General features: G+C 54.8%; 1 protein-coding gene across 3 annotated transcripts in view; it reads left to right on the forward strand.

Annotated features, from left to right (window-relative positions):
• Nucleotides 1-10551, forward strand: part of PACS1 (phosphofurin acidic cluster sorting protein 1) — a 115163-nt gene extending 104612 nt beyond the window's left edge. For all 3 annotated transcript variants that reach the window (XM_019737688.3, XM_019737689.3, XM_074336720.2), the window contains exons 15-24: nt 42-148; nt 764-918; nt 1034-1144; nt 1877-1979; nt 2433-2475; nt 4630-4672; nt 4968-5103; nt 7168-7394; nt 8822-8941; nt 9062-10551. In XM_019737688.3, coding sequence (XP_019593247.1) covers nt 42-148; nt 764-918; nt 1034-1144; nt 1877-1979; nt 2433-2475; nt 4630-4672; nt 4968-5103; nt 7168-7394; nt 8822-8941; nt 9062-9177 — 1161 coding nt within the window. In that variant the 3' untranslated portion in view covers nt 9178-10551. The remainder of the gene's footprint in view (nt 1-41; nt 149-763; nt 919-1033; nt 1145-1876; nt 1980-2432; nt 2476-4629; nt 4673-4967; nt 5104-7167; nt 7395-8821; nt 8942-9061) is intronic.
• The last annotated feature ends 6941 nt before the right edge of the window (nt 10552-17492 follow it).

Here is a 17492-nt window from a genome sequence, read left to right on the forward strand (position 1 = left end):
CATGGCCTCACCTCTGTCCCCCCTTTCCTCGCTACCCCCAGTATGTGGCGGAGCTGCTCCAGGACCAGCGGAAGCCTGTCGTGTGCACCTGCTCCACCGTGGAGGTCCAGGCCGTGCTGTCCGCCCTGCTCACCCGCATCCAGCGCTAGTAAGGGCTCTGCCTCTCTCCTGCCTTTGGGGTTCCTCTGACCTCGTCCTCCCACCCTGACTTCCAAGCGGTCACAGGACGTCCTGGCCTCAGCAGACAAAGTGTCCGTGGTCAGTGCACGGTCGGGCGGTGGCAGGCCGTGGTGCTCTGGCGCTGCCAGCCCCAGATGATCAGGGTGTGAGAAATGCCACCTCCCTGCCTCCCGCCTCATCCTCGTCTTAAACCCATGATGAAGAAGACCAGGCAGAGAGGACCCAGGGTTTGACAAAGGCCTTTTACTGCCGTCCCTCTGCTGTACCGTGCCACTTGGCACCCAGAGTCAGGGCTTCCGCTCCCAGGACCTCCCTGAGGGGCGGGGGGCCTGCGGGCACCCAGACTCACGCCCTCCACTGAGGCCTGCGGCACTGCAGAGTTGTCTCCCCATTAGCCTTGGCTGGTTCTGTCTTCCTTCTCCGCAGTGACCTGCCTTCTCTCAGACAAGAGCGATGTGGTTTATTCCCTCTCTCTCTGTGGTATTTTATGAGTTTGCTTCTCCCGTGTGCGTTGTTGAGATCAAGGCAAGCCTAAGACTGGGGCCTTCCTCTGAGTGGTTCTGACTGTCCCCTTGTTCCCCAGTTGCAACTGCAACTCCTCCATGCCGAGGCCAGTGAAGGTGGCAGCGCTGGGCGGCCAGACGTACCTGAGCTCCATCCTCCGGTTCTTCGTCAAGTCGCTGGCCAGCAAGACCTCCGACTGGCTTGGCTACATGCGCTTTCTCATCATCCCCCTTGGTGAGGATGCGCGGGTCCCAGTCCTAAAGCAGGGGTAGGGGCGTCGGGGGCTCCTCAGGAGGGGCTGTCACTCCATCCCCTAACCAGTTCACCTTCTCTGGTTTCCACCTACCAGGTTCTCACCCTGTGGCCAAATACTTGGGCTCAGTCGACAGTAGATACAGCAGCACCTTCCTTGATTCTGGCTGGAGAGAACTGTTCAGTCGCTCGGAGCCCCCAGTGTCAGGTAATGACCCCTGAGAAGGGATGGAGATGCCATGTGGTTCATGGAGAGCCGGTCCTGGCCGACAGAGGGGCCCAGGGGAGCGTGCTGCTCGTCCTCCCTAGGGCTCCAACTCCCAGTCCCTTCGCATGTTCACGCTTTCAGTGTTTCTTAAGAGGAGGCTCGGTAAGCAGCCCTTCCTTCCACTCTGGGCGCTTTCGGTCTCTGCTGTTGGCTCTGCTCCTGTCCATCTAGAGATAAGGAGGGCCCTGAGGGGGGCCGGGGAGGACACACCTAGTTGTACAGACCTAATACAGAAGCAGAGACTAGTTCCTAAGGGATCTTTTGATGATGAATAACACTACACTGGCCATGTCCTCCTGAAATACAGTGTTCGTGGCCGGGATTGGAGCGGGGCTGAGGGCTGGTAAGTGCTTCCTCACTCCTTAAAGGAAGTGACGGACACAGATTGGTGGACTGGGGGGTCCCCCCAGGTTCTGAGGTTGGTGTGAGCAAGGACAGAGACCGGGGCATGGGTGGCCCGGGAATGAGCAGGGCCGTGAGGAACTGCCAGAGATGATTGACAGGGACAGCACTTTGGTTCATGATGCGCAGATTCAAAACCAACAGCTCTTTCAAACCCTCTCTCTGCCTCCACTCAAGTCTCCCGTGGGTCTCAAGAAGGGGGTTCTCTAAGCAGGCTGTTGGGTTTGCCTGCTGAACTCAATCAGCTGGCACTTCCTGGCTTTTCTATAGAGCAACTGGACGTGGTGGGGCGCGTGATGCAGTATGTCAATGGGGCGGGCGTGACGCACCAGCTTCCTGTGGCTGAAGCCATGCTGACCTGCAGGCATAAGTTGTGAGTTTGACTTGGGGGGATTTCTTAAAGTAGGTGGGGTGGACTGGGTCAGTCTCGAGTGTTCTTTGCTTTTCCACATTTTTCTTCTTACCCTGTTTCCCTGTGTGGAGACCCAGGAGAATGCGGGAGACAGAGAAAGGCAGTATTTTTACTGCCTCCCATTGAGGCCCTCCCACCCTTGCCCTGGGCCTCCACACCCGCCTGGGCGCCCTCAGTACAGAGAAGCCCATCCCAGAGACTGGGGTTCAGACATGGGAACCGGGGGTGCACTGTGCAGAATCCGGTCTTTTGCTTCTATTTTGTGGCTCCTCGTGCCACCCCGAAATGTGATGGAAAGATGATGTTTATTGTCAGGACTCCCTTAAAGCCACAAAAAACATGAAAAGCTTATGTCCCCAGCTGTCCACATGGCCTCACCTATTGACTGTAAAGCTTTCCTGTCTCTTCCAACAGCCCTGATGAGGACTCGTATCAGAAGTTTATCCCCTTCATTGGCGTGAGTACTAACTCCCCTCTTCCCTGTGCCGCAGCCATTCTCCCGGCCTTCCTATCCTCCCCACACACGCACACGCATAAAAGATTCATCTAGACAGTGGTTCTCGTCTGGAGGCGAGTCTTCCCCAGGGGACATCTGGCAATGTCTGGAGACACTTATGGTTGTCACAGCTGGGAGTGGGGGTGCTACTGGCATCTAGTGGGTAGAGACCAGAGAAGCAGCTAAACATCCTGCCATGTGCAGGATGCCCGTCCCCCACTCTCCCCGAGAAGGATCCGGCCCCAAATGTTAGTAGCACTGAGGTGGAGAAGTGCTGAGCGAGGACATATACTGTTCCTTTCAGTGTCCTCCTTTCCCAAATCATGGCCCATCCCACGTCATCACTGGTTTCTCCTATCTATTACACCAGGCCTTGAACCTGTGCCTTGGCCTTGGGAGTGATGTCCAGAGCACAGCTTCTGCAGGCTCCAGGGAAAAGAAAGCTGCCTCAGAAATAATGATAGGTGACAGTCTGGAGATAAATGCGAGAAATAGGTTGTTTCTGTGTTTAGGGGCAGATAGACCACTGAGAATTAGGGTCTTTTCTTTCCCTTTTTATTCAGTCAAGGGAGAATCGCTATACTAGTGGATTTGGAAAATGAAGGGGACACCTTGTGGATCTCTTTGGTGTCAGGTGGTACTGGTCTTTGTTTCATGTGGCGGTAGCTGGGCCACAGGACAGACAAACCAAGAGAGGGAGCCCTAAGGGAGAAGATCTGACTCCCTGCCTGGGCCAGACCACACCACAGAAGTCTGGCTGAAACTCAGATTTCCATGTATGAGGTGATCAAATTGTCCTTCCAGATCAGCTTGAATCTTTTCTTATAATTGACTTGAGGACCCTTCCCAGCTTTCGGGGGACAGGGTATGTGCAGGGGAGGGGCCCAGCGCCTTGTCCCAGATTCTGGATGTCTTGAGTGATCTTGAGAGATGCCCGAGCCTGGGGAAATTCACTTGCCCCTTCTCTTGTGTACCTTGCAAAGCCTCCCAGGAGGTCTGGCTTGTCCAGTCATTTCCTGTTAGCCACTGGGGCTTCTCCCACAGTCAGTCGTGTTGGGTGCCCCAGACTGTGGCCTGTAGCCTGGGTGGGGGTCTGACTCATATTGTCACAGAGCTGTGGATTGCTGCCCACTCTGGCCTCACAGCTAAGAGAGAGACATAAAAAATTTTAAGTTCAATAAACAAAGGAGCTTGCAGCCTCATGCAATGTTAGGGGAGCAAGGGAAGTCGTATCCAGGAAGCTCAGAGTGTTAGTGTGTTACTTTCCAGGATCTAAAATAGGATGCGGAGAAAATTTGGGACAAATTTCAGTGAATAGGAGCATTGTGTTCTGAGCAGCCAGCCTCGAGGAGACCATCTGCGCATGCTCTCCATTTCACACCAGTCCCCAGGGTCCACCTTCTGTGACCTCCCAGCTCTGCCTTGCCTCTGCCAGGTCGTGGGCCGGGGTCCTGTCAGTTCACCTGTCCTTTCAAGCCACAGCTGACATTCAGTCTCTCTAGCTGTGCTCTTTGCTGGCCACTGGAGGGCGCCCTCTATCCTTCCCAGAATTCCCTATGAGGCATCTAAAATTCTTTGGAATCAACACCACTACCTTGGGGGGTGGGGGGGTGCCTGGGACCCCTCCTGACTGGTATCCCTCCAGATTCAAGGAAGTCTGGAAAGGAGGGAGCAGGTATCAGCCCGGCTGCATGTCCCCTTGGCTTGGTGCAACAAGCAGGCGTGCGGAAAGCTCCTCCCAGCACCCCCATATCCCCTGGCTTTCTCAGTGTTCTGCATTTCTCTCTCTGACATGGGAAGATGGCCTCCTACCCTTGAGATCTTAGAAGACAGGAGATGAGGCTATGGAAATGGCTCCTGCCTTCCAGATGGCCTTGCCCGTATCCCTAGGGAAGAGCCACAAGGTCTCTTGTGCCCCAGCTCATTTTTTGGAACTGGTTTTTTTCACGTCTCTTAAAGATCTGGGCTGCTTTGAATTCGCAAAGAATTTCAAAGCCTCCACTCAGATAATGGGTCGTAATAACCCTTGTCCCCCAGCTGTCTGCTTCGGGTTGGATCGGAACATGTGCAGCTTTGATAAGAGGACCTAATGCGGTGTCTCTTCTTTCCTTCCAGGTGGTGAAGGTGGGTCTGGTTGAAGACTCTCCTTCTGCTACAGGTGAGACTTCTGTTACAGGCGTCCTGTGGGGCCCCTCTGGAGGGAGGGTCGTGCCTTCCTGGCCTCCTCTCCAGTCCAGCAGGCCAGAAGGTGAAGACTTGGGGTGTCCTAGGTTAATTCTGAGTTTGAGCAGGAAAACTGTGGGCACCCTCACTGCCCAGGTGAAGCGGTGGGCAGGCATCTAAGGCCCAGAGGCGTACAGGCTGCCACTGAGACAGGCGCGGGCACTTGTGCTCCTTGTCACCAGTGGGTCAGGAGTGGCTTCCTCTGGCCAACCGTGTTTGCTCTCTGACAGGCGATGGGGACGACTCACCTGTGGTCAGCCTTACTGTGCCCTCCACATCACCGCCCTCCAGCTCGGGCCTGAGTCGAGATGCCACGGCCACCCCTCCTTCCTCCCCGTCCATGAGCAGTGCCCTTGCTGTTGTGGGGTAAGGCTCTCACTGTCCATCAGGGCCCAGGGCCTGCCTGACTTCCCCGTGGTCTGCGGCATCACGAGGCAGTGACAGCACACTGAGTTTAAAGGGTAGGACGGTGGTGAGAACACTGGAGTAAGAATTCAGAGACTTAGGTCACTAGCCAGGCAAGTCATCGAACAACTCTGTCGGCCTTGTCTGTCTCTCAGAGGTGTGGCCCTTGGTAGCCTGTAAAGTGCTGTGTGCATGTCTCATGGGGCTGCCCAGCGTGGTAGAAAGTGTGGGCGGGGGAGTCAGACACACGTGGGTTAGGGCTGTGGTTCTGTTACCGTCAGTGATACTAGTGAAAGCACAGAAAGGGAGACTTTATCCAAGGCGGGACTAGAGCATCAGGTGTAGGGACCACTGTGATGGGATTTTGCAGAGTGGGAGAGAGACGGGGCTCAACTCCAAACACAGCACAAACAAATGGGGGTTTCTAGCCAAGGAGCAGTGTGGGGTCAGTGGGTGGAAAATTACTGAAAGGAAATGGCTAAACTGAGGCAGGCCAGGGTACCAGACATCCTGGGAGTGGGGGGTGAGAAACCTGATCAGATATCCAGGGTGATCAGATATGGGGGGGAAGTTCTTGCTAAAACTAGATTTACAAGAAGTGCACAGATGGGCCTGGAGAAGGTTCAGGAGCCTGGCTAAAGTTGGGTCAAGCAAAGAATGTCCCTCGGACAAGTTAGTAAGCTTCATTTTCGACTCTGAAAGTCGAGGTGAAATAGCCAGTCACGGTTTTGCTGTGAGACGTAAGTCAGGGCGTGTGTGTTGATGCTGACACATGGGACTGCTGCCCCTTCTCACGCATCCAGTCTGTCCTCCAGCGCCGTGGAGCTGTCACCACGAATGAGACGTGCGGTACCCTGTCCTGGAGCTCAGGCTCCTGGCCCCAGCTGGGCTGAAGCAACACAGAAATTCAGACTGTAGATTGCAGGAGATGCTGTGAAAAGTAGTGGGGGCACTTGTGGAGGAGAGGGAATTTCTTTAGGATCTAAAGTATCCAAAGTTTAGATCAGGTAGTCCGGGAGGCCCCTCTGGAGGCAGCGGTCCCACAGAAAGGAGCTCCCACCCCTCCCCCTTCCATTTTCCCTTCCGCTGCCTTCACCTCTTTCTGTTTCCTCTGATGATTGTCCTTGTAGAACAGAGAGGGTAGGTCCTGGCCAGCGGCTTTTCCAGAACCACCAGTGACATTGTCATGGCCCCTGAAATATAGGAAGTGTTCTTGGGTCATGAGAAGCCTGCTTTGGAGCTCAAATCCCAACCGTTGTCCTCCCCGCCCTCTCTCCCCGTTTTCATTTCCCTTCTCCATGGGCCGTGCAGGAAAAGGAGGAAGTCCCGCACAGCCAGCTGTGGCCCCAGTGCCCTTGGGTTCCAGGCTTCCTGGGGGCCCTGGGGACCAGTCTTTACATCAACCTCCTTTCCTAGCCTGTTTCACGGAACCGCTGAAACCAGGCAGAAAGAGAAATGTCAGGTGACTTTTGTAGCCTCCATACCTATTGTGTCTGACGCCTCCTTTCAAGAGCGCATCAGCTCTTTCTCCCCTTGGAGCTAAAATTATCCCAGAGCTAGAAGTGCCATAAACAAGAGAAGCCGCAGGTCAGATCCATCAGGTCTCCCGGGGCTGCTGCTTGAGTCGCCGCCTCTGCCCCACTTAATCTCCCCGACCCTGGCTGTTCTGCCAGGCTGTGTGATGGGTGTGTGGGGGAGTGCCCGCTTGCACGTGTGTGTATGCACACTCACTTTCTTCCTTCGGAAAGCTTCCTTCCTGTTTGCCCCGTCCCCTGTGACTTTCTGTTTGGTTCCCTCACTGTGATTCGTGTCTTTGCCCTCACCTGGCTTTGTCCTCAGGTCCCCTGACTCTCAGTCCTACATGAGCCAATCCTGTGAGGCTAGAGGAACCCTGGAGCCACTTAGCCGGCTGCCTCCTCTCACCCTTCCCAGAGCCTGGGGGTCCCCATTCCACCCCCCTCCACCTGGTCATGTAGTTGGGAACTGAGGGCAGAGCCTACCCTCCATACTGTTCCCCTTCCCCAGGAGCCCCAACAGCCCATATGGGGACGTGATTGGACTCCAGGTGGACTACTGGCTGGGCCACCCTGGGGAGCGGAGGAGGGAAGGTGACAAGCGAGACGCCAGCTCCAAGAACACCCTCAAGAGCGTCTTCCGCTCAGTTCAGGTTTCCCGCCTGCCCCACGGTGGGGAGGCCCAGCTTTCCGGCACCATGGCAATGACTGTGGTCACCAAAGAGAAGAACAAAAAAGGTTAGTGATGTCTGAGGCCAGGGGCGATCAGGGCCACCAGACCCCCGCTCTCCTCTGGGGGTTTAGAATGGAATCTGCTTCTGGGGGCTCTTGGATGAGGGTGAAGCAGCGCGAGTATCGTGGGGTCCGTGGGGTCCTGCCTCACCCTACAGGACAAGGCCGTTCCTTCTGTAACAGGAAACCAAGGTTCCCCCTGTGTCACTGGTGTGTCACTGGTCCCTGCCTGCTGAGCGTCAGCACTTCAGGGACCGAAGGGACTGAGGCAGATAGTGCTGCCAAAAGGAAGGGAACCTCTCTGGTCACGGCCCTCGGGGACTCCAGGCCACTGCCCCGTGGAGCACCACGTCCACACCCAGCCTTGGAGACCCCTCGAGCCTTCATAAGCAAAAGGGCACAGTTGTGTTTTAAGAATTAAGGGGAGGGCCGGCCCGATGGCTCAGTTGGTTAGAGCGCGAGCTCTCAACAAGGTTGCCGGTTCAAGTCCTGCATGGGATGGTGGGCTGCGCCCCCTGCAACTAAAGGCTGAAAACGGCGACTGGACTTGGAGCTGAGCTGCGCCCTCCACAACTAGATTGAAGGACAACTGATGGGTCCTAGAAAAACATGCTGTTCCCCAATATTCCCCAATTTAAAAAAAAAGAATTAAGGGGAATACAGCCCATTCCAGATCAGAGGGGTGGCTTAAGGTACCAGAGGTTGAATTGGGGTGGCTCTGGGTCCTGTGCTCTGGGAGAGTGGGGCCGGAGTCCCCACAAGCAGGCCAGTGCTGGGGCAGCACTTGCTGCTGTCACTTCGGGTTGCAAACCTGCAGATCTGTGACCTAGGGCCCTCCCAGCGGCCCCACCTCCCCAGCTGTCAGGAAGGGGACTTCCTGTAACTGCTGGAGCCTCCCTCCTCTGGCCGTGCTCCCAAAGCAGCAGGGTTGCTTTCTGTCATGCCTCTGCTCCACAGATGGGGGGCAGGGGCTGTGCCAGGCCTGCAGCCAAAACCTGCAAGTGCCCCCAGAGACTGGCCGAGGGTGGTGCCCTCCTGTTCTTGCCTCTTCCCAAGTGGGAGTGGAACAGGGAGCGCCTCCCCAGACAGAGCTGGTACAAACACTGCTGTGCGGCCTCCCTCCCAGCGCCGCAGGCACAGCCTTACATGCTGCTGGTGTCCCACCGGCTGCCTGGAACATTCGAGCTGGAAGGGACTTCAGAGACCATCTGGCCCCAGGTCCTCGTTCCACAGATGGAGATCTCGGGGCCCAGGGGGCTGGGGGACCCGTGCTGGGACAGGGCAGAAAAATGGAGATCCTGGGGGCCGGGCCGGAAGGGGTGCTTTCTGTACATCACCCCCCTTCGCACAGGAAGGGGGGGGCTGGGGGGGAGGAGAGAAGGTGGCTGCACTACCAGGGGCTGTGACAGATGGGCCTCCTGCTTGCTTTCTAGTTCCCACCATCTTCCTGAGCAAGAAACCTCGAGAAAAGGAGGTGGATTCTAAGAGCCAAGTCATCGAAGGCATCAGCCGTCTCATCTGCTCTGCCAAGCAGCAGCAGACCATGCTGAGAGGTGTGCGCATGGGCGGGAGGGGGCGGGACTGTGGGGGCAGGGAGGCCGTGCCCCCCAAGGAACCCTGGGAAGATGGCCTTAGCTGTCCTGGTCACAACCTTCCCTTCCTGTCTCCCCCAGTGTCCATTGATGGAGTCGAGTGGAGTGACATCAAGTTCTTCCAGCTGGCGGCCCAATGGCCCACCCATGTCAAGCACTTTCCAGTGGGACTGTTCAGTGGCAGCAAGACCACCTGAGGGCACAGTCTTCTGGCCACTCTCCCTCCTGGCACTGCCACCAGCCTCGCCGCCTGCGGGCAGGGGGAGGCCAGCAGGCCTGGGCCCAGCACCCCCTTTCCTGGCCCTGGGGCCTACATCTCCCTTGCCCAGTCCTGAAGGACACTGCCGCTGGGGTCACTGCCCCGCCCCGCCCCGCCGCTCAGTCCCCCCGGGCAGCCCCCTCCCTCCTCCTCTCCCTTTCCTCCCCTCCCTCCTGCTCCAGGCCCGAGGCATGTTGATTTTGCCTTCTGGCCCCAGTCCCTGGAATTGAGTCCTCCGGTCTTTCCTTCCCCTGACTTCCAAACTCTTTCCCCACGTGGCACCTTGGCACCATGGCACCAGTTCCCTTCCTGGAAATAGGAAACCTGGAATCCTGGCCCACAGCGAGGAGTCTAGCCCTCCCCTTCCTTTTTTACTGCCCAGCTGCTGGATGGACATGTCCCAGCCTGAGCCCACGGGACCCCCTCCCGTCCGCAGTCACGGGCCGCTCCCACCCTTCCCCCACCCTAGGGCAGTGTTCTGTGGCCATGCTGTGTATTTCTGTGATGGAGGGGCCTTCCTGGTCTCTCCCACGCACAACCTCCTCACCACTGCCAGGTCCCCTGTAGATGTTGCGTGTGTCCTCAGCGTTTCATTGGTTCTCTGCACAGCCAGTCTCTTGGTCGGTCCATGTGACGCACCTGGGCACTGGTCCCTGTCCTTGTGGCTCCCCTTGTTGATGATTCTCCGCCCTCTTCCTCCCATCCCTCCACCCAGCACAGCTCTGTCTCTTCCTGAAACTGGATTCTGGGAGATGGGAGACAGACCTCCACCAGTGTATTGTCTGGCCCCCCAGCCCCTTCACCTCCCTGTTCCCACTCGTGTCCATTTGCCTCCCTTCCCTTGATCTGCTCTTCCCCTGCTCTGTCCTAGGCCCCTGGTCTGGGCAGAGACCCCATCCTCGCAGTCTGGTCTCCTCCAGCAGGCTCCATTCCCTCCCTCTTGCCACAGACTCGCCTCGGGGGTCTCAGCCCTTCCCTTCTCAGCCTCGACCATCCGCCGTCTCAGGAGAGGCTGAGCGCACTGGGTCACAGTCCCAGCCACAGCCCTCCTTCCCTCTCCAGCACCTCCAGATCTTGACCGTTGCCTCCTCACCCCTTCCAGAAGTTTTTGCACAGAACTTCATTCTGAAAAGTGTCTTTCTCATTCTCCATAGCTCCCCCAAACTCCCAGTTCTGACCCACGGCCCAGCGCTGCTGTCCAGAGCATCTCCCGGGCTGTGCTGCCCTCCTGGCAGGACGGAGGGGTGGAGTGGCAGGGGCTGAGTGGATGCTGGATTTTTCATTCAATAAACTGGTGATTTCTTACCAATTAGCAAGCCTCAGGCTTCTGTGCCTCACTGTGACTCAGGGTCTGTCCACCCCCTGTCCCTGTGCACAATGCAGCCAACTCCGCTCCAAACCAACGAGGAACTGGCTGGAAAGAAGCAAATTCCCATTTTTTAATTATAGGTACACAGGCTTGAAAGTGTCTTGCCCAGGAGGAGGCAAACGGTCAGAAACAGAACACCATTGCACACCCAAGTCCCATTTTCCCCCTGGGACTCACCATCCCCAGATCCCACCTCCCAAGGCAGTGACATGTCAAGGGCACTCTTCTGATTGAAAAGTCGAACTTGGCTCTTCTCCCCCCACTTGACTGATGTCCTGCCATAGTTTGTGGAAGTTGGTGAGGTCTGAGGCCAAAGAGCTTTCTATGTCTGCTGAGGGGTCCATCACTGAGTTGGCTTTCCTGCCCGCCCTTAACTTTAGAGATGGCACAGCCATAGCCCCTGCTCCCTCATGCCTGGTTCTCCACAAGCTCCCAGGACAGGCCTGCACGCCAAGCCTCCTCCCATGAAGAAGCCAGAGAGGGGGGCTTGCACGGGGTGTGGGGGCTGGCGTCCTTATCCTGCAGGACACAGCCACTGAGGGGTGGATGGCCAAGTGGGGCAGGCTGTCACTACTAGCTCCCCAAGCCCTGTGATGAGATGACCTGAAGGAGGGAGGCCCTGAGACCCAGGGGGATGGCCCTGTGCAAACAGCCTGGAAAATGGAACTGATGGCTGCCTCCCAAGGGGGACAGTCCACTGAGGGCTACGAAAGTGTCCCAGAATGCAATCGCATGTTAGGTAGAGAACGATGTGTACAATCTGGTCACTGAGAGGAAACACCTCAAATTGTGTCTGAGGTGACGAGAGAACATGCCCACAGAGGCCTTCCCAGGAGCCTGCAGCGGGAGGGCACTGGCAGGGCAGGGGCTGTTGGGAGCTGGGAGCTGGGAGCAGTCCCAAGTGGGAGGGGTGTGGGGCAAGCAGACTTGGGCCCCAGCTCAGAGCCCAGAAGAGGGAGCAGGTGATGGGGAGAAGAGAGTAAAGAGGAGGCGTGAACTTCTCCCAGCCGCCCTGCTTCTGTCTCCAGAGCCTCTGTCCTGCCTGTAGCTGTCAGCGCCCTCCCCTTCCCCACCCACAAGTTCCCTCTCTCCTCCAGGGCTTCACTCCTGCATTTGCCCGTCTCTACCAGATCTTTTCTGCACACGCAGTAATAGCTCCCATGTTAAAAACCTCTCGCCTGATCCTGCTCCCCTGACTCCCACCCTGTGTCTCTGCTCCCCTTAGAAATTCTTCCAAAGAATTGTTCGCTTTCCCTGTCTCCGCTTCCTCCCACTCCTTCAAGCTTTTTTCCTCACAAGCCTATCAAAAGTTCCCTTACCAAGGTCACCGATGACCGGGAGAGCCAAATCCAAGGGTCCATTTTCTTGTTTGACCTTTCTTGATGGTCTTGTTTGACCATCAGTAGCGTTGGACGTACATGCTCCCTGCTAGAATCGTTTTCTCCACTTGGCCGGGCAGCCTCTGTTCTCCCACTTCACTGGCTGCTCTTTCTCGGCCTCCCTTACTGTACCCTCCTCGTCTGCCCAGCCTTGAAACACGGGCAACTCGGGGCTCCAGCCGCTGGTGAAATGCTCCCTGTGCACAGGCTCCTCCCTCCATTGTCCAGTTGCTGAGGCAGAAACAAGGACTCACCCTTGACTCCTCTTTCAGAGCCAACGTCCAATCCACCGCACGTCCTCGAGGCTTTCGCCTCTGACAGCCAGAGTCCAGCTGCTCTCACCGCTGTCACCGCTGCCACTCCCTCTCGTCTGGATATCCCAGTGGCCTCCCGATGATCTCTGCTCCCACCTCCTCTTCCTGTAGTCTGTTCTCCACACAAGAGCCAGGGAGAGCCTTTTAAAATGGTAATCAGATTGTGTTAATCCAAACTGTCCCATGGCTTCCCATGCCCCTAGGAATATAATCCAAAGCCCTCATCACGACCTGCCAGGCCTACGTGATCTGACGTCCCGAGGGCTGCGTGATTATCTCCTCTCACTCTGCCCCTCGCTCACTGGCCTCCTGTACCTTGCTCAGGTGCCCGGGGCACATTCTGTCTCAGGGCCTTTGCACAGGACATTCCTCCTGCCCACGCTGCTCCTGCCCCTGGGTCTGGGCGGCCTGCTCCCTCCTCCCAGTCTTGGCTGAAATGTCACCACAGAGAGGCCTTCCCTCTTCAGCCTGTCTGTCTAAACGAGCAGCTGTCTTTTCTCTCACTTCTTTCTTTTTCTTATTAGCACTTCTCCCTCCTTGGCATTAATTATTCTTTGTCTCTCCTCACTGGAATGTAAGCTCAAGAAAACAGGAACTTGACTATTTTTTCCCCTGTTACGTCCTTGGCCCCCAGGATACCACTTGGCTCATCATAGGTACACGATACATGTTTGTGGTAGGGAATGAAGAGCCCTTGTGCTGCTAGAACAAGCTCCCTAATGCAGACTTGCCACTCAGACACCGTGAGGCCTCCTCGGCCAAAGGACACACGAGGTTTTTCAGAGGCCGTGGAAGAAGATAGACCCCTACTCTGAGCGAAGAGGAGGAAGAAGGCTGTGTAGGGATAGTTTCCAGGTCCCCTGAATATGAGGCGATTCAGGTGGGAGATTTACAAGGGGCTCACACACCCGGTCACTGAGAGTAGTGGCCGGACCAGAGCAGAGCTGCCCACGGGGCCACCAGCAACATTCGAAGGCAAAGGGTGGCATTTTAGTGCAGAAAGTGAAAGAACCCCTATCCTGCACACCAACTCCAGACTGGTTTTATTTTCAATTTAAATAAACTTTTTATTTTAGAATAGTTTCAGATTTGCAGAAAAGTTACAGAGGTAGAACAAAGTTGCTATCCACCCTTCACCAGGTCTCCTGTATTGTTTACATGTCACATTAATGTGACATTTATCATAACTAATGCACCAGAATGGACACATTATTATTAACTAAAGCCCTTGTTTAACTCGGATTCCTCAGCCTTCCCATCAGTCTTTTCTCCATTCCAGACTCCTAGCCAGGACACCACACTACGTTCAGTCCTCCAGGCCCTGACGTGGTCTCAGACTTCCCCCACTTTTGATGATTGATAGTTCTGAGGAGCACTTGTCAGGCATTTTGTAGACTGCCCCTCGACTGGGATTTGTCAGTGCATCACATCAAGGGTTGTGCCATCAACATGACATCCCGATGATGTCACCTGGCTCAGGTGGTGTTGACTAGCCCAGGTACAGCCCCTTTCCTTCCTGTACCCTGGGGAAGGCTGTCACGGAGCACAGCCACACCCAGGGGTGAGCAGCTCCCCTCTGCATCCATTATTTGCAGTTCTTTCATCACCCACCACCGTGTCCAAGGACTGGTGGCATGAAAAGCACTCTCACTGTCACCTACGGGCATTTTCTTTCAGCCAGGCTGCCGCTGACTGCTCCCTGTGGTTTATTGCACTGAATCCTTAGAGCGGCCCTGGGAAGTCAATCCAGCTGCGACTTCCTTTTTACCAAGGAGGAAGCCAAAGGTCAGAGCTCCCTCCCAACTCCAGACTCTCATGTCTAACCATTTACTTGACTCGAACACTCAGAGACTTCTCAAACCTCATATGGCCAAGACGGTATTCCTTAATCGTCCCCAGTCTTGGGAAGGTGGCACCAACATCCATCCTATTACTCAGGACAGAATCCAGTCATCCTGTGTCACCGCAGTGACTCCCGTCCACTCTGCCTCCAAAACGCCGTTCCCAAAGCGCCTTGCGCCCTTGCTGGAGTCCTGCAATGGCTGCCCAATGCCCTCTGAATACGGCCACCCAACCCACGGTCCACCCGCTATGCACAGTCCGGCCCACCGGCCAGTAAGTTCACTTGCAGTTGTTTTCTCCCCCACGCTCACTGCCCTTGAGCCCCACCTGATGGTTCCGTCATCAGATCCCTCTTCCCTCCACATGGGTTTTAACATGCTGTTCAGTCACCTTAAATGCTCTCCCACCCCACATTCATCCCATTTTGCTTTATGACGCAGACTACACATCCATCACCTCCTCAGAGAGGCTTTCCCGACCTCCCTGCCCAAAGCCCAATTGTCAGTCTCTACCTCAGCCCTCTCTTCTGTTGTGGAGTTCACTGTCACCTGCATAAATGTCTGCACCACATTAGAATGAGAGTTCCAGCAGGGCAGTGACTCGGGCTGACTTATTGCCTCATCCCAGCCCCATCACTGTGGCACAGGACAAACACGGCTAGTTAAGGAATGAGTGAGGAGCTCAGTCACTTGTCCAATGCACACCCATCAGCTGAGAAGGAGCCAGATTTCTAAGCCAGGTCATCGGACTCCAGACCATGTCTCAAGGCCCTACGTAGATCCCAGCTTCCCAACCATCCGTACATCCTACGTGTATTAAGTTCTTGCTGTGGCTCAGTTCCTGTCCTCGGTATGATGATACAGGGATGAAACGGGGGTGGGTCCTTACCTATATGGGAACAGACTAGCAGGGAAGACAGATGGCTAACTGCCACACAGCGGGATAGCTTGCACAGCAGCACACAGCCTGGGGAGTGAGAGTCAGATGTCGCAAAGGAAACGACACCTGAGCAAAATGCCTAACACGTGGATGTTCTGCGTACAGGAAATAGCATCAATTAGAGATAAGAGAGAGTCTGACCCAGTCTGAGACCTACAAGCTCAGAGAGTTACGTTCGTGAACTCATCCTAGAAAAAGTGCTACATACCTCATTGCTGAATATCACTACAGTCACCTTCGAAGCACTCCCCTTGGGAAGCTATGCATCGATGCCAGTGCCTAATCCACCCTTACAAGCAATTTTGGAACTCTTTTTCTGGAATGGCTATCGGAGCTGTCGTCGTATTACCCTTGATGTCCTGAATGTCATCAAAATGTCTTCCTTTCAATATTTCCTTTATCTTCAGGTAAAGAAAGAAGTCATTGGGGGCCAGATCAGGTGAGTAGGGAGGGTATTCCAACAGTTATTTGTTTACTGGCTAAAAACCCTCACAGACAGTGCCATGTGAGCTGGTGTATTGTCATGATGCAAGAGCCATAATTGTTGGTGATAAGTTCAGGTCATCTAACTTTCACGCAGCCTTTTCAGCACTTGCAAATAGTAAACTTGGTTAACTGTTTAATTTGGACCAGTTGGTACAAATTAAAAGAAAAAAGAATCCCTCTGATATCAAAAAAAGGTTAGAAACATTGTTGCAACAGGTTCAGGAACTTAATTGTCAGACGTCTTACACGTGGGTTAGCGTGGCTGAAAAGGGATGGGGATGGAGAGTGACAGGGCGGAGGAGAAAGGAAGAGGCCAGGGCACTGAAGAGCATTGTAGCCATGTCTGTGCCAGAGCAAGGACTGTGCACTTGACCCTGAGATCAGTGGAGGGCCAAGAAAGGGTTTTAGGCAGAAAGGTGAGATGATGGACATTAGAAAGATCACGTGGCAGGAAACGAGACTGGAGACTCGAGGAGTTAGGAGGGTGTTGCAGTAATTTAGAAAAGATGTGGCCCAGACATTGATTAAGGCACGGGTATAAGAGGTGGGGGAAATGGGGACTTGAATCCTATTTAGGAGGTAGAATCATTCGGTTTCAGTGGCTGGTTAGGAAACAGGGTCAAAAGAGAGAGAGTTGAGGATTGGGACTGGCAGCCTGCCATGGGTGAACGGGCAGATGGTGGAACATCTCAGAGGAGACTTGAGTGGCTTTTGGGCAAGGGGGATATGTGCTCTTCAGAGGTGGGTGTCTAACTGGAGTTAAATATATAGATCTGGATGGAGCTCAGGGGAGTGATCTGGGCTGGTGGAGGGTTGGACTTCTTTAGCATGTGGGAGAACTGACCTTAGAGAGAGGGTCAGATAAGCCCCGGCCAGACTAAGCTCCCTCTGTCCTGACCACGTAGGGCATCTACTGCCAGCACCAAACATCTTAGACTCACTCTTCTTCTTTTCACTGCCTCATTTGTTGTTTGCTTTCATTCTGAATGTGTTTTCTCTCCAACACCACCATAAGCAGACATTGCCCTATGTGTCATATTTTTTCTCACCACTCTCCATTCACTTGCACAAGATCTGTCCAATAGTGAGCTTCATGGTAATAATAAATAACTACTAGTAATAGTCTCTGTTATGTACAAGGCATAATGTTAAGATCTGAACTCTGCTATTTATTCTGTTCTCTTGAGGACCCAACAAGGTAAATATTAAGAAACTCATCCTACAGATAAGGAAACAGATGGATAGCATGCCTAAGTCTGCACAGCTGGCAGATGGAGAAATGCAGCTTTGAACTTACCTTAGTGTAACCCCAAAGCTTATGTGCCCTCCCACTAGCAGGGCGGGGTGGGGATGGGGGACACTTCTAGTCTGGCTGGGCGGCCACAAGGAAGAGACAGTGCAGATTTGCCATGTGACTGCCGAGACAGGAACCAGGAGCCTGTGGAGGAGCTCTGAAGAGACTCGATTGTTGGTTCAGTGGCAGAAAGAACTGACAACCAGAGGTGTTCACAGTGGGACAGGCCCCTCAGGAAGTGGGGAGCTGTGCGTCACATGGGGAGACATCTTTAAGGAGCCTCCAATTTTGAGCGTTTATGAGTGAACTCGCTGACTGCTTAGTCAAAGTGCTCCCAGGCCATTTCAAAGAAAAGGAGTGAAGCTGGCCAAGGGGAAAAGAATCATTTAAGAAAGTAGACTTCAGTGGGATGTGTGCTTCCAAGGATCCAAGGGGAAGGGTGGGAGCAGTGGGAGTGATTTTCAGGGAGAAAACAATATTAAAAGTAGAAACCATTTCCCAGGCTGGGGACCAGCAGGGGCAAGCCTGTGAAGCCCTGTGGAAAATGGGATGAGGAGACGAATCACCACTGAGCACGGGCTCCTTCCTAAACCCTCTGTTAACTGGGCATCCATCAGCCGCCTGGCTGCC

This window comes from Rhinolophus sinicus, chromosome 14 (genome assembly GCF_057876585.1).
Source record: "Rhinolophus sinicus isolate RSI-liver-muscle chromosome 14, RSI-T2T, whole genome shotgun sequence".
In the NCBI taxonomy this organism is placed as follows: domain Eukaryota; kingdom Metazoa; phylum Chordata; class Mammalia; order Chiroptera; family Rhinolophidae; genus Rhinolophus; species Rhinolophus sinicus.